General features: G+C 33.1%; 2 protein-coding genes across 2 annotated transcripts; both read right to left on the bottom strand.

Moving 5' to 3' along the window:
• Positions 1-832: 832 nt before the first annotated feature.
• On the bottom strand, positions 833-7,597 carry LOC115952225 (alanine--glyoxylate aminotransferase 2 homolog 2, mitochondrial-like). The gene is made up of 9 exons (XM_031069314.1): positions 7,224-7,597; positions 6,400-6,630; positions 5,670-5,840; positions 2,750-2,893; positions 2,486-2,665; positions 1,812-2,037; positions 1,598-1,711; positions 1,433-1,519; positions 833-1,161 (listed from the first exon to the last, which is right to left on the bottom strand). The coding sequence occupies exons 1-9, from the start codon at positions 7,458-7,460 to the stop codon at positions 1,118-1,120; spliced, it is 1,434 nt and encodes a 477-aa protein (XP_030925174.1). The 5' UTR covers positions 7,461-7,597; the 3' UTR covers positions 833-1,117.
• A 13,361-nt stretch (positions 7,598-20,958) lies between these two features.
• On the bottom strand, positions 20,959-24,225 carry LOC115952417 (alpha-ketoglutarate-dependent dioxygenase AlkB-like). Its single transcript, XM_031069587.1, has 4 exons — positions 23,874-24,225; positions 22,876-23,178; positions 21,931-22,275; positions 20,959-21,383 (listed from the first exon to the last, which is right to left on the bottom strand). Exons 1-4 carry the CDS (start codon positions 24,090-24,092, stop codon positions 21,108-21,110), a joined length of 1,143 nt encoding a protein of 380 aa, XP_030925447.1. The 5' UTR covers positions 24,093-24,225; the 3' UTR covers positions 20,959-21,107.
• Positions 24,226-24,769: the final 544 nt, after the last annotated feature.

Raw genomic sequence — 24,769 nt, 5'->3', positions numbered from 1 at the left:
AAATGTTAGAGAGGAAATGGAAGATGGATTAATATTATTTGTCTGATAGAAAAGAAAAGTGAAATGAGAGGAAAAAAAAATGACAATTATTTTCTATTCGGGTCTACCATTTTTAATTTTCTCAAAAAGAAAATACTTTAGTGATTTGATAATAGTATCTCTTTCCATACCTTTCCCCCCATTTTGTCTATTTCCTTCACTAAATTCAAATGAAAAATATCACTTTTTTTCCTCTTCTTCCTTACATTTTCTTTTGTATCATTTCTATAAAATGAAAATTATTCAATACTCTAGGACCACGATAAGTAATTTTTCTCTACCTAATAAAGTCTTAATACTTACCTAATTTCTTAGTTCAAGTGGTACCTTTCCAAGCACAAAGTGTCTTGGGGGTTCACAGCAGGGTAGGGGTCTAAGTTGCAGTAGTAACATTTCTTAGATATTCTAATCATTCTCACAAAAAAAGTAAAATTCTAAAAAGTTGTGCATGATAAGCTGAAAATAATCTCTCTCAAACAAGCTGTGTTACCCACAAGAATCAAGAACCCTAATTCATCTGTCTAGAAGTCCTATTTCCATCTAGCACTATATATATATATATATATATATATATATAGAATAGGCTCCTAACATGTTCAAACAAGACATTATATAATTGGGACTCTTAAGTTTGGCTCAACTAATTCAATTTATTTTTTTAGAAAAACTAATTCATTTAATAAGGAAACTGAAATAGGGTTTTTCATTTGTACACATCTATGCAATTTCAGTAGTAGTGTTTGGCTATCATAGTGTTTAGACTTCAGAGGAAGAGTGCACCATAATGCCACCCTTTCAGCAAGAATGCTATAATGCCAAACAAATATCCAGATCAAATTCACACAGAGAGAGAGAGAGAGAGAGAACCACAATGAACACAAATAGATTAACTGAGAGACAACGAGTTGTTGTCTCATTGTTTTTAAAGACCCTAGCAACTTATTCAAGCAGAAACCTTGTATAGATATAATATTGAAGTTTTTCACTAGCATTAGACTTTGACATGATACACCACTAGTTCGTACAAAATGTGAACGAGCAGACAAAGACATTTATGTCCACATTGAACTTGAGGGCTTCACATCTTAGAAACTGAGTAATCCATGGCATCTACAAGGAAATCTGCAACCAAAAGATTACATATTTAGTGAAAGGGCCACTGGCAATGAAAAAAAGAAAGACCATTAAAAGAATTCGGTATGACATGACAGACATGTCATTGCTTTGCCACGGCTGTCAACATGTTAATGGAGTAAGGTATTCTACAAATTTAACTACAAAAACTTAACAAATTTTTGTGTCACCAATCACAAAAAAATTCAAAGTTTGTAAGCCTATTGTAGTAAAATTGGCAGAAGTTTTGGCATTTTCCATTGAAGGACTGAAGGCTCACCTGCATCTTCCTTGGTGAAGCAGAGGGGAGGTGTGATTCTAAATACATTTGAATAGATTCCGCCTTTCCCTATCAATACTCCCAATTCTATAATGGCAAAAGAGTTCAATTAGTATCTACAAGTGAGCCAAAGCCTAGAGAATAGCTGATGAGAGAAATGCAGACCTTTCATCTGGTCCAATACATGCAAAGTTTCAGCCTTTGCAGGAGTTTTCAGCTGGCGATCAGTGACAAGTTCAACTCCTAGCATGAATCCTCTTCCCCTAACGTCCCCGATAACTGCAGAATATCAATAAAGTAAAAAAAAAATTCTGATTAACTATATACTCATACAAAAGTTTAAATGCCTAAATACAAAAGATGAATGAAGAATGTTTACTTTCATATTTGTTCTTTAGTGCAGTTAGTCTGTCTTTCAAGTATGACCCCACAACATGTGCATTCTCCTGAAGATTTTCTTTTTCAATCACCCTCAAAACTGCAAGTCCTGCGGCAGTGCATACTGGATTCCCACCAAAGGTGTTGAAGAAATTGCGGCGAGTCAGGACCTTTGCAATCTCAGGTGTGGTTACCACTGCCCCAAGGGGAATTCCATTTCCAATGCCCTGCAGATACCAGTGAAGAAAATCAGTCAAGGTAAGCCAGCCAAATTCTAATAAAATGGTCCACCAGTTTGATGAAGCAATGGTAATTTGAATTGAAGTGAATGGATGATTTGTAAAATCTTCATTTTGTGCCTTTAGTATGTTAGTTTGTGAAAATTATATGTTAGCAGTTGAGCCAATACAGTTGTACAAATAATAAGTAAAAAAAATTGATTAATGCAAGTTATGAATGCAATCCTAGCAAACTGCTTAGAAAGACAAGTCAATAATAGTATGCCATGTGAAAAATAATGAGCTTCCGCACCAGATCAAAGGCATCAAACCCCAAAAAGTTTTCAAAGATGATATAAACACCTATAATGTTATCGTGCCAGAGAGCAATTCTAGGGACACAACTATTTTGCAACTTACTGAAGAAATAAAGAAAAGAAAAGAAGTGAAAATAAACCTTTGCCATTGTCACAATGTCGGGCGTGACCCCTTGAGCCTCAAACGACCAAAAGTGGCTCCCAGTGCGAGCGAAACCAGCCTGAACCTCATCAGCAATACAAAGGCCTCCTGCTTTCTTTATACTGCTATAAACAGGAGGCAAGTAACCAGGGGCCAATTCTACAATCCCCCCCACTCCCTGGCATACATAAAAAGGATGTTAAGAGGATTATGAATAATGTCAATATGGAAGGAACTGCACAATTGGAGGTAGATAATGTACCTGAATTGTTTCAGATACAAAAGCAGCAACATTGCCAGAAGTTCCATATTCAATGAGATCTTGGACATCTTTGGCATACTTTTCTCCATCTGAACCAAAAACACCTCTGTACGGGTCTGGATTCAAGGCATGATGGGTTCCAGACTGGTGGCCATAGCCATAAGAAGAAGAATAGTAGCAACATATTTCTTATAAGTACATCAAATTTAGATTACGTGGCTCCATAGACTAAAGAAATAAAAGGGAGATCCATGGAATGCCATCATTTAAGGATGGAAAAACTTCAAACTATTTTAAGAGCATCATTTATCATTTATTAGTGTTCAATGTTCCTGATTTGTAACAAGCAATACCAGAAAGCAGAAAGTTCTAAATTTTAATATATTAATGAAAGGAAATTACAGAAATACAATCTGCTTTACAAGCTAACATTAAGGGGGGTGGCAGATTGTCAAGACAGAAACAAAAGGAAACATTAGAATCTAAAGCTAACTAAACTAAACTAACGTTAAAACCTCAATAAAATAAACTAAAACATTAGAAATTTTACTTGCTCATGTGTATGAATAGATTGATAACAAATTTAGTGGCCTACTTAACCAAAAAAAATTCAAGAAAACAGAAAAGTCACGATTTGCCACGAGCCAAATTCAAGAAAGCAGAAAGTCCATGATTTTTAAAGTTATGGCCTACTTTAAAAAAATATTTTAAAAGCATCTTTAATCAATTAATTAGGTTCTATCTTCTATGCTCCTGATTTGCCACAAGCTAAATCAGACAACAGAAAGTTCTAATTTTACTTGCTTATGTGTATGAATAGATTGATATCAAACTATTTTTCTGGTAAGGTAGCTCTCTCTATTTGGTGGGATAAACTCAGACAAATGAGTATAAAATTAAATCACATGACATTTACTCATTGAGTTTGTAAGGACACGATTCCTAACGACCCGTAACTATATTGAGTTCGCACGTAAAAAGGCCCAAACAATATCATTTGTAGAGCATGAGTTTGTAAGGTTAGGCTTTGGTCACCAAACGATGGGTTTTTCGTGGTGTTCATACATGGTTTAAATCGAGTTCGCCTTGGGAGTCTCTCTTTCTTGGAGGCGGGCTAGGAGGCTCTGGTTTTTGGCCATTTTTTCCAGCCACTTCTCTGGATTGCTTATTTTTCCTTTTATACTAGCCTGTGTTCCTTATCCTTCGTCCACGTGTAGGATCGACATTCCAAGACTGATACTTGTTCCATCAGCCCATACCCAGAGTGGTTGGGGGTGGTTGTAAAAGCTGGAAAGTATGGCTCTGTCAGGGCAGAGTATTGAATGGCAGCAAGGGCAGCTTTCCCTAATCGTTACACTTTCCAGCGTACCCTTTTCTATTGACACAGATATTTTAGATTTTTTCCCAAGTTGTTTCTATACCATTCTTGCCCTTCCTTCCTGTGAGATCTCGGACATGCCGAGGACTGAATCGTTCTCGGCTGTGTCCCTAGGCTATTTTGTACTTGTATTACCGATCCTAGGCTATAACCCTTTTCGGCTCGGGCCTTAGGCCCCAATAAATAAATGGGCCAGGGCCACAAACTATTGGGCCCCACAGAGTTGATAACCATGGATTGATTTTCTATTACTTGTTACAAGATATTATTTCTGCTATTGTCTCTATTTCTAAAGAAATGATTGTCACATTTCCCTTCCCAACAGAAACAAAAAATTTTGATGTAGACATAGCAAGCTAGCATTGGCTTAACATCTTTATCATTTGATGTCAAAGCTCGTTTTCATATTAGCATAATGATCATAGTGGCAATTTCACCATCCATTATAATGCTTAGTTCAATAGCTATGATTGTGAAGCGGGGAAAAAACAAAAAATAGTAGTGAATGTCCAATTGGACTGAGTTTTGGTAGTGTTGGTAACATCAAGATGGGATTACAGTATGCCTCACCAGCTACGATGTGACTTCTTCACAAGTCACCTAACAAGTGAACTATGAGCTAATTAAAGATCTTCTACCTTACAAAATCTCTTTGGTCCCTTTTGGCTAATTCATAGATGAGCCCCAAAGTGCACAATGAGTCATGAAAACGAAAGTTGATTGTCTTTTGTGGACAGCCCTAAAAAAGAATTTGACTTTTACTCTATTTTTGCTATAAAATAAGATAATCAAACTAACAAGTTTACATGAAATTTTAAAGATATTAACGATGTCATAAGAACACTCATCATAATCTATTATGAACCACATGTTTTTTAATGGCATTTTCAGTAGTCCTTCTCACTCCTCACATACATCAAAAGCCATAAGTACAAAACTACTAAGACAGCGACCACATTTAGTATTAGTATGTACTATGTACTCGTTTTTGTTTAATTTATACATTGATTCTACTCTTTTAACCCATTCTTGAAAAGCTAATAGTTTAACTTATTTTTTTAGCAATTATAAAAAAGTTAAACAGGGCTTAAAAAAGCTAATTGCTAGTGCTCCATTTAAAGTGTGACATGCAGTGATAGTGAGACGCAAAAGCATTTTACATCTAAGTAAGCAAACTATCTGGCAATTATGTGACACTAATTCGAAACAATTTGTATTCAATAAAGTTAAGGTCAACTTCATAAAAAGGAAAAAAAAAAAAAAAAGGTTTAAAGTCAAGTTATGATTCAATTCATTCGAAAAAAATATTCCTAACCCCTGACTATTTAGAATTCTCAAATATAGGTTTTGTAATGAGTAAAAAATTATTACAGTCGTATTTCAGATAAAATACCATCACCCAACTTAGACCATCTAAAATTATGTACTTTGTTACATATTATTTGTGTGTCACACACATTTTTGGGGTTTGAGAAAATGGAAGAAGAAAGAGATAATTGTAGAAGAATTTCATTGAAAGGAAAGGGGAATTTTATTATTTACCTGAACAACATTGTATTTCCAAACGCTCTGTCCTGTGGCCCCCATAGTTCCAGCTGCGTTTCCATGGTACCCGTTTCTAAGTGATATTATGTCATGGGACCCTGTATACAACTTCGCCATCATTAAAGCCAACTCATTCGCTTCCGTCCCAGAATTCGTAAACAACACCACCTACAAATAATAAAACATAGTCACAAAGTTACACAATTCTTTTAAAACAAAAACACACACTCCACGTATAAATTACTTCAACAATCATCTATATCATCAAGAAACATAAAATAAATTTGACGTGTATTTCTTGTTATACAACAACACTCTTGGGTTAGTTTATTTATTAAAAAATAATATAGGTAAAAATACAATTCTATAAATATACATATATATATATATAGCAGGCTTTGAACCCACAAATTTTATTAGTGATCATTTTTGGTAAAAGTATACAGGTAAACACTTATAATTTTTACGAAAACCAAATTATTTTTAACAAAAATTTTACCCAAAAAAAAAAAAAAAATCCTTCCAAATTAATCTACTATCATAAAAAAATAAAGTTGCTACCAAGTTTCCTTAGAAAGCGTTAACAATATTGGGAAATTATTCCATATTTAGTAGTAATATTTTATTTTCATGACAACATGTATCATGCATGAGAGAAAGGGATGTTACTCTTGGAATATTGAATAATTGCTAATAATAACAAATAATATATAATTATTATATGTACGTTAAGATTGTCGGGCAACTTGGAAGCAAGGGCCTCGGCAAAGTCAGCGATGGCGGAGTTGAGGTAGAGGACGGTGGAGTGTTGCAAGCGCTTGGTTTGATTGACAATAGCCTCCACCACGTCCGGGTGGCAGTGGCCACAACCCACGGTAGCTATTCCTCCAAAACCGTCCAGGTATCGCCGCCCTTCATCGTCGAACAAGTACTGCCTCTTCCCATCTACCACGTTCACCTGCCCAATCATACATGAATTCAATTAGTATTCACAATCATAGAACAAAATAATTAATGGTAGTAACTAAGAACAAAAAACCAATTGAGAAACAATCATCAGTTCATTTAACGTATGATCTTTGATCATCTAGGGATATCATGAGATCTTAAAAACTTAAATTTTTTGGTTGATAGAATTAGTCCAAATTTTTGTTGGATGATAGGAGATTTTATTAAAACCAATTGAGAAACAATCATCAGTTCATTTAACGTATGATCTTTGATCATCTAGAGATATCATGAGATCTTAAAAACTTAAATTTTTTGGTTGATAGAATTAGTCCAAATTTTTGTTGGATGATAGGAGATTTTATCGAGTTAACTCAAGCAAATAAGGAAACATATTGATAGGAGAATTTATCGGTTGAGATAATTGGAACCACATGAGTCGGGATTAACCGAGTCCTTATTTGACCATAAGATTTTTTTTCCAGTTGAGATAATTGAAACTCGTGTCTTCAAGAAGTGAATCAGTGAAATGCATGATTTTTCAGAAACAAGAGATAGAGAGGAGGAGGAGGAGAAATGATCAGGTGTGGGTGAGTGACTTACAGGTTTCTTGTATAAATGATACAATGAAGGGCTGAGATAAGCTTTTCGCTTGGCCATGATCTCATCGACGGTGGGACCATTATAAGGCGGAGGAGAGTAATCAAAGGGGGGCATTTTCGGAACAGTGACATCATTTTCTTGAAGAGAGGCGGTCTTCTGGGCTAGTTGAGAGAAGCAGCGTTGTGAGCACAGGGAAATTTTTCTCGAAAATACCCTTCTCGTTAGAATTCCCTGCATTTTTAAATTTTAATTTCCTCGCTGCCTCTCTATCTTTCTGATTCCTCGGATTTGATTTTTACAATTTGTGAGGGAATTAAAGATTCCGAGAATTCAGGACTATTATGTTTCGGGTGTTTGTGTTTGGTGGTGGTAGAGCTCTTAAAACTAAGCTAAGCCGATAAAGAATTTATATAGAGGATTACAGAGAGCGAGTAACGCTGACGTGTCCTATTATGATTGGTTATGGATGATTTTACCTAGTTACCCTTTGGTATATTAGGCAATTACTATGATAACGAGCGATACTAAAACATCTTTCCAAATTGAGTAACGCTACATACAAAAAAAAAAAAAAAAAAAAAAAAAATGAAAAACATTTTTTACACCATTTAATATGGCATGTTTGTACTTTCCCCAAAAAAAAAAAAAAAAATGACATGTTTGTACACTGGCTGGATCTCACCTGAGTTAACCGCTGACTATTCTGTTTTACTTACTATTAACAATATTTTTATTGGTAGTGCTAAAAAGTCATATTGCTATTTTTAACGTTACCAATTCTAGAAAGTAAGCTACAATAATGGAACTAAACTTAAAAATTTTAGCTCTTCATTTATAGTGTACAGTTATTTATAGTTGCTAAAATAGAAAAATAGTATTTTATTAAACCTCTCATAAAAATAATGTTTCTTTCCCTTTTTTTATTTATTTATTTATTTTTTTTTTATTTTTGGGTTACACACTCTCTTCTAACCAAGTATCAGGCATGTGTGATACTCCCTTTGCATGTGCTTGGTTTTTACCTTTAGCTCTGCTCTTTTTTTGCTGGTTTTTGGTGGGTATTGGTTACAGTGGTGGGGTTGTGGCTGCATTGGTGGTTTCCATGGCTTTGATAGTGGTTGTAGTTATGTTTTCGCTATTGAATGAAATATTATTTTATTGTAGTGTTTATATTATTTTATTGTGTTAAAAACTAAAATAAAATCAATGTTGGATGTTTTGTAAAATAAGAAGGTAAAATAGATAAAGTAGCTTTTTATAGTGCCAAATAGCTAAAAAAATAGCTCCACTAACGTGGATGCTCTAAAAAGTTACCACATTAGGTGTCAAATTTGTTGCATTATATTAGACTTTCTCTTCCAAATTATGTTGAAAAATTGCTATATTTATAATCACTTTACAAAAATTGTGAATGTTTCCTTATTTTTCTATGTTTTGCTTTGCTTGAATGCTTTTGTCACAAATGGATCGGAAATTATAATGTTATTGTTTTCTGATAAATTTGTTTTGTCCGTTTATCTTTTTTAAACAGTCGGAATGAATATGATATGGACTTTAGAAAATGTCGTATTGATTTATAAAACATTAATTGCATATTTCTCTTAATAATTAATTAATAATTAATAATTTTGCGATGCAGTGACAATATATCCTTTAAATTTTAAAGTTAAAGAATATTCTCCCAGGAAATATGTTGGACTTTTCTGTTAAATTTAACAGGAATCTTTGTGATATTGATTATGGGGTAAATTACTTATTAAAAATAATAAATAGGACATATTACTCAATTTTAAAGCTTATAAAGGACTTATAAAAAAAAAGCGTATAAAGGATATTGGACTAAGAGATTTCTTTTTTTTGAGGGAACAGTACTAAGAGATTTCAAAAAAATTTAATAGAAAATTGAAAGAAAAAATTATGTTAGACCCTACCTTTAAAATGTTGGACTTTTCTGTTAAATTTAATGGGAATCTTAATGATATGGGGTAAATTGCTTATTAAGCATAACAAATAAGGCATTTTGGTCAATTTTAATTTGCCATAAATGCACTTTTGGTCCTTATATTTTGGGGTAATTTCTATTTTAGTCCCTACATTTCTATTTTACCACTTTTAGTTCCTAAACCAATTAACGTGTGATATTTAAGTCCTTACCGTCACCCAACTAACAAAAAAAGCTGACATCAGTGACATGGCTGACGGCATATTAAAATAATAATTTCAAAACTATTTTGGCATTAAAAAAGGCCACATCAGCATCTAAATTAAAAAAAAAAAAAATTGCAAACAGAATTAAAAACAAAAAATCATATGAATGGAGATCTCAGATCCTTGAACAAGAACAATAAGATTATAAACCCATAAACTCATAAATTTCACATTCAAATTATCAAATTCCTATTCCAAATTCATCTTGATCATGAACACACAAGAACAACAAACCCAAAATATTCAATCCTAAGAACAAAAGAATAGAAACCCAAAATAGTCCAAAATTTGTACACAAATTCTTCCACAAAAATCAATTGTACACAAACACCAACCCAGATCTGAATGGTTTTTTTTTTTTTTTCTTTCCTTTTTTATGTTCTTATCAGGAGCGGATCTGGGTTTGGAGCAAATCCAATGGCACCGTTTCTGGGTTTGGAGCAAATTTGGGTTTGGGTTAAAAAACTCCCAATACATTTCTTTGCCACTTCTTTCATTTCATTTGAGCCAAAACTAAAAATGGCTGTTGTTGCTGCTTCCATTTCTTCAACGAGCTTATTCTCTCCCTACGCTCTCGCTCACCCCAAAACTCACAACCCTCAACCTCACAAGCTCTCCAGTTCCAATTCCAAGAGAAAACAACTGCTACGAAACCTTTCAACTCCACCCCCACGCACCAACGATAGAGAGACGCAGCTCCACCCCACACTTCGTCGAAGGTTCGACATCCACCCACACTTCGACGCAGCTCCACCCCACACTGTGACGCCAGTTCGGTGAGTTTTCTCTCTTCTCTTCTCTTCTCTCACGTTCGCCCACTTTGAGCTTTGCATGTACCCATTCCACCCAGGCAAAAATCTCCCTTACGCCGGCAAAGCCGTACCCACCTCCAACGTCTTCGATCTGTTGTTGGTGAAGTCAATCTATGGGTTTGGGTTTTGATTTGTGGAGGAGGGGCATGATTGATTTGGGTCTGGGTTTTGAGGAGCGTGACATGTAGGTTGCGATTTGGGTTTTGGTGGTGGTCAATCTGAGATTTTGGGTTGTCACAGTGGACATCAGTGTGGGGTTGTGGTGCTGTGGGTGGACTTGGGTTCGTGGGGCTGTGGGTAGCAGCTTGTCGTGGGTCTTGGGATTGAGATCTATGGAGTAGTTGATTTAAGTTTAATTTTTCTGGGTTTGAGAAGTCCTGGGATTGAGTTTAATTTTTCTGGGTCTTGGGATTGAGTTTAATTTTGTTTTTTAATTTATTTCTTTTTTTGGTTTAAATTGTCTGACATGGCTTCTTATAAAAAAAAATTAAAATGCTGACATGGCATATAAAAATGCCAAATAATATTTTAATCGCCACGTTAGCGCCACATTAGCTAATAGGGTGTTCTGTTTGCCACATCATCTTTTCATGTTATTTGGTTGACGGTAAGGACTTAAATATCATGCGTTAATTGGTTTAGGGACTAAAAGTGGTAAAATAAAAATGTAGGAACTAAAATAGAAATGATCCCAAAATATAGGGACCAAAAGTGCATTTACGTCTTTTAATTTTTAAGGCTTAGAAAGGATTTATTTTTTGGTAATGAACTTTGTAATTTGTAATACCTTTATAAGTAGATTCCTATAAGGTATGTGAAGTTGTAGCTAGAAGCCTAGATGAGATTTTGGAAGCATAATCAGTTTGGAGAATATTCCATCTGTTGTTGGGCTGTAGAAGTTTCTTAAGATGCTTGGAATACAACAAGAACTATTCATAAAGGAAGAGCCTATATTCTCGGAAAAAAAAAAAAAAAACCCTATGCCTATATTGCAGAAGGAACCATAATTCATGAAAATTTTAACATGCACCCGTAAAATTAAGAATTGCCCATTGGTACTTAATTACTTCTATCATTTATAATTTATATAAAATTGAAGACATTTAATTTTTGATTGACTTCATAATATTTTACTATATAAATTTTTAAGACTTCATAATTTATACATCATTATTTTATTATGTATTTTTTAATTGATTTAAAATTTTATTTTATATTTAAATATTTCATTAAAATCTTACCAAATAATATTTCTTTATAGAATAAATAGTCATATATACAAACACAATCATAATAAATACAATACTTATTAATAATTATCAAAATTTCATTTATAGACAAAAACGAAAGAGAGAATAAAAATCATATTTTTCCAAGTTTTTATTGCATGAGTTATCTATTAATAAATACAAGAATTATTAATAATTATCATAATTATTAAATTTAATTTATCGTAATTATTAATAATTATGATAATTATTAAATTTCATTTATGAGTAATGCTACATGTGGGGCCCAATAAATTGTGGCCTTGGCCCATTTATTCATTGGGGCCCAAGGCCCGAGCCGAGGAAGGTTATAGCCTAGGCTCGGTAATACCAGTACGAAATAGTCTTAGGACACAGCCGAGGACGATTCAATCCTCGGCATGTCCGAGGTCTCACTGAAAGGAAGGGCAAAAACGGTGTAAGAGCAGCATGGAAAAAATCTAAAAATATCTAGGTCAATAGAGAAAGATATGCTGGAAAGTATAACGACCAGGGAAAGCTGCCCTTACTGTCATTCAATACTCTGCACCTGACAGAGCCATACTTTCCAGCTTTTACAACCACCCCCAATCACTCTGGATGTGGGCTGATGGGACAAGTATCAGTCTGGGAAAAGTCGATCCTACATGTGGACGAAGGATAAGGAACACATGCTAGTATAAAAGGAAAAGTAAGCAATCCAGAAGAGGGGCTGGGAAAAATGGCAAAAAACCAGAGCCTCCCAGCTCGCCTCCAGGAGAAAGACTCCTAGGGCGAACGCGATTTAAACTATGTATGAATACCACGAAAAACCACCGTCTGGTGACCAAGGCCTAACCTTTCAAACCCACGCTCTACAAATGATATTGTTTGGGCCTTTTTACGTGCGAACCCAACACTGTTACGGGTCGTTACAAATCGTGTTCTTACACTACAATTATAAACTATTTTATAACATTTTTACAAAATGTTGATGTGACCAACTTCTTATTGGTTTTCTTCTAGACCCATCGTTAATATCACTTTTTCATTTACTAATAATCACTCACCATATCACTAGTTTGTAAAATTTTTTGTAAAAAAGTTTGTATCTCTAGTATTACTCTTCATTTATAGGCAAAAATGAAAGATTATTCTGTCAAGTTTTTATTGCATGGGTTATCTATTAAAAACAATAGTAATTATTAAATTTCAAATTTAGGTAAAAATACTATTACTAAATGTCCAATTTATCAAATTTCATTTTTAGACAAAAAAAGTAAAAGAAAAAAAAATATTTTGTTAAAATTTCTCATGCGTTGCATAGGTTAATGACTAATATATATATATAAAAGAATAATTGAAGATGCTTAATTGTTGGTTGACCTCATAACATCTAGCCATATAACTTTTTGAGGTCTAATAATTTTACATGTCACTTATTTAATATGCATTTTTAATTGATTTTAATTTTATTCTATACTTAAACTCTCCATTAAAATCTTAAGTTATTTCTTTAAATGATAAGATATATACTTTCATATATAGACACACACAATATCAAGAGCATTGTAACTCAATTGATTGACACTTTTTAGTATTTTAAAAAAAAATTGTTTTACTTTTGTCAAATTAAGAAAAAACAAAAAACTATTGGTTAAAAAAAAGAAAGAAAGAAAGAAGGATTGCATGTACAGTCAGCACTGTTTTTTTAGGTTATGTCGCCATTATAGGGATAACTTAAAATATTTGTTTTGGAAGGGTTCTTACGTTTGTATTATTATTATTATTATTATTATTATTATTTTCACATGAAAAAAGTGGAATTGTTTAAAGCAATTGGAGATTGTTAAAAAAAAAAAAAAAAAAAACAGAAATCGAAAACTTTCTTTAAATCTGAGTACTATTTGACAATTTTGCTTCTTGTTGTTGTTAAACGAAGCATGTATTTAAAGGAAAGAAAACAAGGCTTGTCACCAAGGAGTATTATTAACTTTCGTGGGGGAAGGCAACTAATCCAAGGTACACGCATATATCATGCCTCACTATTTCTAGAAGCATTCCAAGATTCTCTCTTTAGAATTAATCAGATCCAAGTTTTCTAGTAATTTAAATAAAGACCACCGCACACTTTTGGTGTGATAATTATTCTATAAATATAAGTGTTTGTGAAGTGTGGGGGATAAGGGCCGGTTTAAGTCTCTAAGAGAAAACTTTACACATATATACACATATTAAACTAGAGTAGAATTTCTATCTTGTATAAAAAAAAAGTAATTGAAATAAAGGATTTAAATTTGTTAAGTAATGGTTCAAACAACCATAAAGTTACATGGTTATTAAATATGTCACATAATTCAAGTACACCGCAATCACACGTGGATAAGTGTAGGAACAAAACATATTATAAAATTGGGTCAAATTTGAAAAAAAATTATTTTTAATTTTGGCCCTATTATAAAATTGCGGGTTAAATTAGAAAAAAAAAATTTTGTAATTAAAGATTATAAGGTTTATATGAGTACTAAATATATATTTGGAGTGATCATCATATGTTTTGCTGACAGTTGTCCTTAAGTGTTAGAAAAACTAGAGAAGTATTTCAAGAAGTTTTTGGGAGGCCATGGTCCCCTAATTAAGCTCCATTGCAATATTGTTCATGGATAATCCCTTGTATATTGTCCGCAATGTGTTGATAGAACTTTCAAGAAAACTCTATCATTTCTAATGGGCTCTTTAATAAAATAGAAGCGGTGAAAGAATTATATAATACTACAGTAGGATTTAGTGGTTTCATCTTTTAATTTGTTAATTTTTTTTTTCATTAAATAGGTAAAATTTGAAGTACAAGATATAATGAGATTAAAATTTCAAAAATTAATTCTGACCTGTTCTCAAAAAAAAAAAAAAAAAAAAAAATTAAAGATAAAAAATTTTTAAATATAGAAATTGAGAAAAAAAAAGGGTAGCGGAGAGGAGGTTATCTTTTAAAATTAACAATTCTTAATTGCAATATAATTGTGAGGATGTTTATTGCAGTTATAATAATTAAACAGAGAATAGACTTGAGTTTTTTAAAATCAGGTAGTTTTTTTCAATAGCTTTTATTTTTAATATTTTTGTTGGTTTTTTCCTAGTGTCTATATAATGGGATCTTTGCATGCGAGCAAGGTGACTAGTACTGCATGACTCGAAGCCTATCTAGATGGATCAAAAAGATGCTTACGGCTGATATAACGTAAGTATCATGATTCATGAATACTCAAATGTTTAATATTTAATGTTTAGATTATTAAGGTTTGTACCATGAATAAATCCTTAATGTTTAGTTTAATATATATATATATATATATATATTTATATATTTATATAAAATTTTTCCTTACAATAAGTGTCATTAAGTTATAGACCTCGTGATATTGTTTAGTTTTTACTGGATTCCAAATATAATTTGTAGGGCCTGAATTCGAGCACTTCTTCTATTGGATGTGTAGACTCAAGCTCAACTAGCCCAATATAATAAATTTATAGAGAATGAGTTTAAGAACTAGGTTTTAGTCAGGATTACAACAACTAGACACGGTTATGTATGGATTGAATAACAAGGAAATAGACTAAGGTATGAAATTCTATCCTCGGGCACTTCGTCCGAGGAACTTAGTGTTCTTCTTTTTTCTTCAGTGCTAGGTTACAAAGGTTTCCAAGATCATGTAAATTGTTCCCGTATTCTCATTTTTTCTCTTCCTCCTGATTTTCGATCCCCCATTCTTGGAGGATCTTTCACTTTATATATCTCCTTCCAATCGATCTTGGCCCTCCATCTGTTGATCATGCAGGTCATTACTCGAGTACTCGTCCCATCAGCCACCTTCCCAAACCCTCTGTGAGTTGCAGCAACCAAGACCGCACTGCTCAGGGGTCATTTTCTCATTAATGTGGCCAGAACGTTAGTTGGGTGCATTTAATGCGGATGTGACAGTTTCTTCTTGAATTGCTTTTACACCATACCCCCATGGGTGTCCTACTGTACTTGTCCTTTTTCTGGGGGCGTTTTGGGAGGCTGCCTTTGACGGCGTGCCGTTCTTTCCTTCTGGGATCTGGAATACTGAGAACAGGATCGTCCTCGGCAATGTTTCTAGGCTATTTGGGCTTTCTTTGTTCGTCCTCGACCATTTCTTCCTCCTTGGCGTGGGCCTTGGGCTTAGTATAAAGTGGGCCGGGGTTGTCAAATTCTTTGGCCCCACATAATTGTATAACATCTTAAAAATTAATTGCTATTTTTTTGAGAGAGTTTCAACTTATGGCGTTCGCTTTTGATGATAACTCTTTATTATCCGACTAAGACATCAATCAGTTTTTAGTTTATGCGGAGATTGAACCCCAGATTTCTTATACAACCATCATAGACTTTACTAGTTGAGCTAACTGGAACCCACAACTAATTTTTGTTTTAGCTTAACGATAAAGCAATCATTATGAAGTTGACACCAAGGCCGGCTCAGGTATGAAAGCAAGTGAGGCGGTCGCCTAAGGCCCCAAGTAGAAAAAGGCCCCCAAATTTTGGCCAATACTATAATTTTTAATATTATAAACTTATTTATTAAGCCCAAAAATATTAGCCAATAAATAAAATAACATTTTTTATCAAATAAAAAACAAGAAAAAAGAGAGAAAAATGCTACGTCCACCACATTTTTCACAACAAATCCTAAGGAGAAGGTTGTTACTGGTTGTTATTGGTGGGAAAAAAAGTAATTTCAGTGGTGGGTTTAAATTAGAACTAGTAACAACTTAATATTTAGGATTTGTTGTGAAAATATTGTGAATATAACACTTTTCACAAAAAAAGAAAAAAGAAAAAAAAAGCAATATACAAAGAATTTCACAACAGTTGAGCTAGCAAATTTTTACTAGTTTTCATCTAAGTCTACCACTAACATCACATTTTTACTTACCATTACCAATCTGCCACATCAACAATTGTGCAAAGTTTTGTCAATTTTTTTGTGTCTATAGATTTTCTAAAAAAAAAAATATTTTACATGGTTAATTAATAATTTTGCATCTAAAACAAGATTATAGAATTTAAGTAATATTAATTTTTTTATTAAAAAAAAATCATATTTAAATATATGAAAAGTCTCAAGTCAATTTTCGCCTAAGGCCCCTAAATGCATCAAGCCGCCCCTGGTTGACACCATAGATTGAAATCTATTATATCTAATAAAAAAAAAAAGAAAAAAGATAGCACCCCAAAAAAGGGTACATTCATTTATTTTATTAAAATATTAGTGTGCATTATCTTTTTATGAAAAAAAAGGAACTTGCACCCTAAAGTCCTGGCTGTGATGAGATTCTTGACCCGATTAACATGGTCGAGTTTAAGCTGATTGTGACCAGAAAACGAATTCCTTTTCAGATAACAAGAGGGTGTGTGGTTCTGCTACTCGGATATATAGTGGTTATGGTCTTTTGGCTAAATTTGGAAGTATGATTCTACTCCAATAATTATTATGGCGATTCCACACACATGATTAGCCAATAACAAGAGCCTCTCATAATATAAAATTCAGAACTGAAAGCCAAAATGTACCTGGTTAATAATATAGGCTAGATGAGAACTAAATTGTGGATTCTAATGTACCTAGCCCCTCTTTTTTGATCAAATTCTAGGTGGGGTTTGGAGTTGCTCTAAAGATAACTACTTTAAGGGGGCACGTAAAGCTTGTTTATGCTGGCTAAATGTTAGCCATTGTTTGTTGAAAACAACTATAAACAAATCATATGGAAAACAAAAATAGTACCACAAGTCATAGACAACTTAAAGTCTGTGTGACCATGGCAATAATGCAAGTACCATAATCATTCCCCAAGATAATCATGATTGTAAATTTGTAATGACGGAGTGCAAGTGCAAACGGATGTGCAAGCATAAAAATAAGTAATGAAACAAAATGGCTCCGGTGTCTCGACATTTCAAGCTAGTCAGATAACACCTTTTATGTGCTTGCCATGTCGGATTCCATCTTTCCCTCTCACTCATGTGATTTTGTTTTGATATACACCTTGGGTTAGATAATATTTTTGGGAAAATTACAATTGAGGTGTTAATATAATACATATATGTAAACTACTTAACCTAAAAGTTTAAGTCAATGAATTTATGCCTAACTATATTACATTAATCATTCACCATTGCCATTGTTATCAAATGTTGACTTCACTATTTAACTAACCAAACCACTTACATGCAATGTTTTAACAAATCCAAGTGTCACGCGTTACCATCATCTTCAAGTCCTATTTGGATGAAAGTTTTTTTTACTTAACAATCCAAGTGTCACGCATTACCATCACCATTAAGTCTGATTTGAATGGAAGCCTTTTTTTCTCTTAACAATCTAAGTGCCACGCATGACTTTATATTTGAATGGAAGCTTTTTTTCTTACAATCCAAGTGCCATGCATTACTATCACCATTAAGCCTAAAGTAACGACACACCAATTGAGCGCCTTTACCCAACCATGAATGAAGCAAGGAGGAAAGCCACCAACATGCACAATCACCTTGACTCATCCCTAGTAGAACTTTTACTCAACTCAAGGCTGACTCTATAGTATAGACAAATGAGGCCGCCTAAGGCCCCCAAGTAGAAAAATGCCCCCAAGTAAAAAAAGGCATTCAAATTTTAACCAATTGAGTTATTTCTTTCATTGCAATGGTATTAATTAAACCCAAATATTAATCAATAAATAAAATAATATATTTTTATCAAATAGAGAGAGAGAGAGAGAGAGAGAGAGAGAGAGAGAGAGAGATGCTACGTTCACAACATTTTTCATAGCACTTTCACAATAAATCCTAAGTAGCATGTTGTTACTGACTGTTATTGGTTAGCAAAAAAGTAATTTCAATGGTAAGTTTAAATTAGAACAAGTAACAACTTAAAGGCTATGATTTGTTGTGAAAATGTTGTGAATGTAGCATTTTTCCAAAAAAAGAAAAGAAAAAAAAGAGCAATACACAAAAAATTTTACAATATTTTTCACAACAGTTGAGTTGACAAACTTTTACTAGTTCTCATTTAAGTCTACTATTAACACATATTTACTTATCACTATCAATCTACCACATCAACAAGTATGAAAAGTTTTGACAAATTTTTTGTGTCTATAAATTTTCTATAAAAAAAAAAAAAATTATATGTGGTTCATGTTAATTAGTAATTTTTTTTGAATCTAAAACAAGAAAATAGAATTTAAGTAATATTTAAATATTTTTATAAAAAAAATCAGATTTAACTATATAAAAGGCTTCAATTCATTTTTCACCTTAAGAACCCAAATACATTAAGTTGCCCCTAACTCAACTATGAGTGGATAGAATTCTTTCTCATTCTAGGGTGGGACCCAATAACTAACACTTTTCTAGTCAAACTATGAATTCTAATACCACTTGCCAGCAAAAAAATATTTTGACGAGACTTTAATTAAGGAATTGATATAACATATATGGACATCACTATTTCTTTTTTCTTTTTAAAATTCAATTGGGAGGAGGGAGTATTTCAACCTGGACGTTTTTGTTGGAAACACCTAGAGATGCTAGTTGAACTACAAGACTCTAACTACATAATCCAAAAACTTAGGTAAATAGTTTGGTCCAATTGTGTTATATTGACCACCCCACTCATACATGAACATTACATCAATATAAATAAATTATTAAAATTTTAAGTTTCCCACTAGTATCCCATTTAGAAGACATCAATCATATGACACAACAATCAATTATAAGGGAAAACAAGAAGAGACCTGTATTGAACATTACAAAATAAGATAAACAGCAATGTTCAACTTAGATATCCATATCATTTCCACCAATGCAAGCGTAGATAACAATCAATCATATGGTCAATAAATTAAACTTATTAGACATCACAGAAGAGAGAGTTTTGTGCATTAAGCATGATGTTCTAGATTATCTAATTGCCAACTGATGAGTGATGATCGAGTGGATTGGAAAAGAGATGGGTTCTACCTACCTATGATATAAAAACCCATATTATAGATAGAGTATCTTATCTTCGCAACCAAAATGATATTCCTAGCACTGTTTCAATTTTGTACGTTTTTGCAGCTTATCCTGTTTTCTGACATGTCAAACAATATAAATATGTTGCGGTAACGTGGTACACTAATTTATAAGCCAATAAGGACACCTGCATCCAAGTTAGTGACTCAGAAATTGCATTCTTTTTGGAAGTATCACAGTATTCGTCAGAAAGTAAAAACCACGTAATATTAAATTGGAGACAGAACTCACACAGAAACAATAAAACAGTCATGGCACCAATGGAAACATCTAGAGTTTAATGTCCAACGTGGACAATTGCAAGCAACTAGAAATAGGACAGGAGCAACAATAACAACTAAAATATTAGAGATAGAATTATTGTTGCCTTGATGTTAAAATAATAACCGTGATAGTAATCAGTGTGAGATCATTGAAAACAACAAATTCACATATTTTATTGCAGCCCAACTCAGCGCCATAATTTTAAGCCAAATTTAGCTCACTACATCTCTAAATTTTAAACAGGATGGGGTAACAATGTCAAATTTATATTCATTACTAGTTACCACCATTTTATTTGATGTTAATAGCTCCACTCATGCATAGCATGCTTAGTTTCTCCAATATATTTTCTTTCCAGACCTATCAAGTTATATGGATTCTTCCAAGCTAAATGTTTAAGTCCCTTCTACTCGGATGAGCAACATTTTGTCTATCCCATTCTATAGTTTCATTTGCAATTATAACACATTGACAGCCAGGATTTCAAGTTTGAGATAATTTTGCATAGCAGTTAAGAGAAACTGGTAATTTTCTCATAGCCTTTGATAGGTTGGGGATAAATCTATAATTATTTTTCAAACAAAGTTTCTCTCCAAACTAGTTTGGAGAGAAACTTTTCAAACTTTTCATATATCTTTTTTTTTTTTTTTTTTTTTTTGTGCGAATTTTGAAAATTTAACCGTTAAATTTTATGTTCCTTATGTTCTTAACATGTATATCAAATTTCGTTCAAATTAGATATTATTTATTATTTGATCAATAAACTTATTTTTATACACAATTTTAGATCATAAAAATTTAAAACTTTAACATTTATTTGATGAGATAGCAATTGATCTTTTTGAAATTTTACATACATGAAGAATATGATAAAAACATGCAATTTAATGGTTAGATTTTCAAAATTCACACTCAATATAGAGATATATGAGGAGTTTGTTCTTATTTTTCCAAAATTAATCCTGCAGTTCTGGACGAATGTGTCTTCATCTAGTAAAAGCTTAATGCAGCTTTACCACATTCATTGTATCTACTCTATATATAGTTCATAATTTGGACACCAAAAAGGCAGATGGGCTCCATTAGCACCATGACAGCATAATTAAAAAAAAAGAAGAAGAAGATAAATCTGACAAAACATAGCGACAACAACCTGTCACAATCTTAATAATGTATAACATAATTTCAGCTGGACTACAATTCTAAAATATCTTACAATAATGGGTGCAATGCAAGCAATTAAGCAAATGCCTGACCTGTGGTATGATTGAAAGGTTTTTCAGAACTGTCTGAAGGTAAGGTTGACACGGCCAGGACGAAGACTAGTTTCCTCATACAAGGCCCTAGGTGCCGACTTTGGTATGATAGATGCTACACTGTGAAATATATGTCTAGATTTACCACCAAAAATCAAAACATCTCCTGATTCTAGCAGAACTTTCTCTGCCTTATCCACATTCCTCTGATCGCCATACAGGAATTCTGCTGAATCACCAACAGATAAGGAGACAACAGGCAATCCCTTGAGGAGACTCTCTCTGCTTTCATCACGATCCTATATATATATATATATATATATATTAAATTCAAGATGAGTAAATATAAGTTCTCTACACATTTTACAACAAAAAGTATAATGTTCATCATGGTAGTTCTCAAAAAGACAGTGCATGCTACTAAAAAAGCCAGAAGCCATTGAAGCAAATTCCTAAGTTATATTTACTCAAACTGTTCCTTCTTCCTAGTTATTATTAAAGTCTAAGTAGAATCTGATCTCTTTTAAAACTTAAGTTTTTGCTAACAATTCTTTTAGTAAATATATCCAAGAAATACTTTAATTTTTCTAATTCACAAGTTTACACAAGAAAGTCCACCAGCCCCTCACTGCTTCCTACATAGGGATCACCACATACAGGTGGAAGTCTGTAAATATATACATTGAGATTCTTATCTCCATGAATAATTATCCTTATATATCATAGGACTCTTGGATGTATTATGAAAATGCTAGATTGTACACCCAGCCTTTTCAAGCTACCCACATCAGTAAGTAAAAAGAAAGTGATTGTAAAAATATTGAAACTCAGTTTAACAAATAGTACCTGGTGGTGACCAAGTCTCCCGTGGGTAGTATAAAAGTTGACAATGCATATGTTCGGAGACATTGAAGGGAGTATATCTTCTACATTACTAACTTTATATTCTTTCTTAATGAGGGCATGCGCATCTTGAATTGCTCTTTTAACCAACAGACTAAACTCATGTGGAATGGCAGGTGCCTTACTTCCATCAAAAACCCGTTGTTCTTTATACTTTCTGGTTTCAGGATCCCAGTTCAGGCCAAGACACATCATCTGCAGACGAAGTTTTGCCCCATCTTGATAACCTGGCTGGTAAAATCCCCCTTGGCCAAGACCAAGTACTCTACATTTCTTTACTATTTCAACCTGAAATGATAAGAGTGGTAAAGGGTACAACTTTTTAGGAAACAACACACCTTACCCAGGATCTATAAAATGCGAAAAACAGAAAATAGAGAACATAAAAGCTCAATGCACACACACAAACCGTTAGATTTATGTGGTTCACCCAAAACTAGTGTTATGTCCACGGGGTTACTATAGTTTTATTATGATGGTTACAACAGGAGTTACATGGATCATCAACACATATATACTGCCCTATTACTTGGTCTACACACTTGTTGGAAATTACAATAAAGGGCCTACAGCATCTAAAGTGTGCTCAAATATCATAAATACTCAGATAATTGTATGGATACCAATTTTGTTCAATTTGGAGTTGGGGGCTGGCAACATAACTAACACAGTAGATTAGGCTCCCCACAAATGCCATTACAACTATCTCGAGCTTACAGAAATTGGAAACATTAAGTGAAGATCTTTTTTCAAATAAATACAAACTGCAATTGAGCTACATTTTGTACTTATGCTCCTAGGTTGTTAATCTCGATTCAAGTTAACTAGTATTTGCAACATTAAAGAATACAAGCAGTACTCAATTTAAGGCATGGTATCAAGAGGAACCTGTTCACTGAGGGTGATGTATCGTTTTAGTAGAACCATCCCCGGTCTCAATATTCTTTGCTCTGTCCCTTCCACAATGTGCCCCATTTCATTCCACTTCTCATTCAAACAACCTGTCGATGTAGCAGAACTTCTGCTTCCAGATAGGCACATATCAAATGGTTTCACCTCAGGCAAAACCTCGGAACAATCAGCAAAATTGGTACCAGCCACATGTTTTGAATTGCTTTGTCCAAGTTGGAGTCTTTTGCCATTAGAATGCTTGCGCTTTTTCCCAAATTGAGTAGGCAGTAATGACTCGTCCTGCCAGGTTGCGAAGTTTCCAACACGTGAGGTCTCAAATCAAAAATGAACTAGTAATACTTATAAAACTAGAAATCTTCATTTTTCTCTTTGTTTTTTGTCTTTATAAATTGGTATGTTACACACGCACTCAGTATAGGCATACATTTAACATGAGTAAAAGTATATTTGTACTTAGAAAAAGTGGGGTTTTAAAAAGTCGTTCATAAATAAATAAACTTTAATACACTATAACTAGTTTATCTGCTTAAATGTAAGATGAAAAGTGACTTTTGAATAAATAGGCTCATTTTTTTTAAAAAAAAATGTCAACTTCACTAATTGGTATTTTTGATAGTTGTATAAGAGATTTGGATTCAATTCCCACTTACATTAAAAACTAATTAGTGTCTTGATTTGATGATAAAGAGCTATCATCAAGAGCGGAAGTCGTAAGTTAAAACTTTCTTTAAAAAAAAAAAAAAAAAGAAGTTTACTCAAATAAGCTAACAACAAACAAGCAGAACTAGAATGAGCCTGTTTTGACTTATTGCTAATTGGCAATTGACTATATATGAAGCAAAGAACAAAGCCCAAAGCTACAGCCTACAGTTACAATGTTACCACAATTCCATAAACCGAGGATTAATTGTCAATTTTTGCAAATTCTACTAGACGGTAAAGACAACATTTTTTTTAAAAGAAAGAATACTCACAGTCTTTACAGCAGGGTCATAGGAAATCGAGGAATTGTGAATACTAGGTTTAGGGCTTGAATTAGAATCTTGTCCTCGCGAATTCTTCATGCTCCTTAGCGATGAGAACGGCAGGGAAATTTGGCGGGAAATAGTCGGAACCGTACGAAGATGTTTATGACGATGATAGAGATACCTCGTCAATGACGAGGTGATTGTACGGTGGAGCTGTAGAAGCATACTATGCGACGCCGTTTAGGTAGCAAACGAACCGAACTGACTGTGATTTTTCATTTTTGTATTTGCTGATTTTAGCGCCGTCTCGGAAACATGACTGACGAATAGACCTGGAATGTGAACGGCACAGGCGCGAGTTTATATTATTATTATTACTAATTAAACGACAGGTCTGAAATGTGGAACGAAATTTATTTTATTTTATTTTTTATTTATTATAAGATAGAATTTTTATTCTAACTTAATCTAATATAATCTAAGTGTATATGTGTGTGAAACTCCCTCTTGGAGACTTGAAACCCAACTCTTACTCTCACATCTCATAAAGATTTATATTTGTGAAGTGATCACCGTACCAAAGATGCACAGTGATAATATTAACCGACATCTAAAATCTATTGAATTGCTTACTCCTAAATCTATGTGTGGGGGGGGGGGGGTTACAACTTTAAAATTAATTAAATTTTATTTTTGTTTCTTATAATTCTAAATAACTATATGAACTATAAAAAATAAAATAAAAAATTATTTGCAAAACATATTCCAAATAAGATAATATTTTATTTAACAATTTTTGGGCCTCAAATAAGAAAACATGTCTCAAATTGAGTATCTATACAAGAAGATTAAGTGGGAAAAATAACTGATTTGAGTAAAAACTGTCATTTGAAAAAATTTCA

Source organism: Quercus lobata, chromosome 7, assembly GCF_001633185.2.
Source record: "Quercus lobata isolate SW786 chromosome 7, ValleyOak3.0 Primary Assembly, whole genome shotgun sequence".
Taxonomy (NCBI): domain Eukaryota; kingdom Viridiplantae; phylum Streptophyta; class Magnoliopsida; order Fagales; family Fagaceae; genus Quercus; species Quercus lobata.
This window is presented reverse-complemented; position numbering and strand designations above follow the sequence as displayed.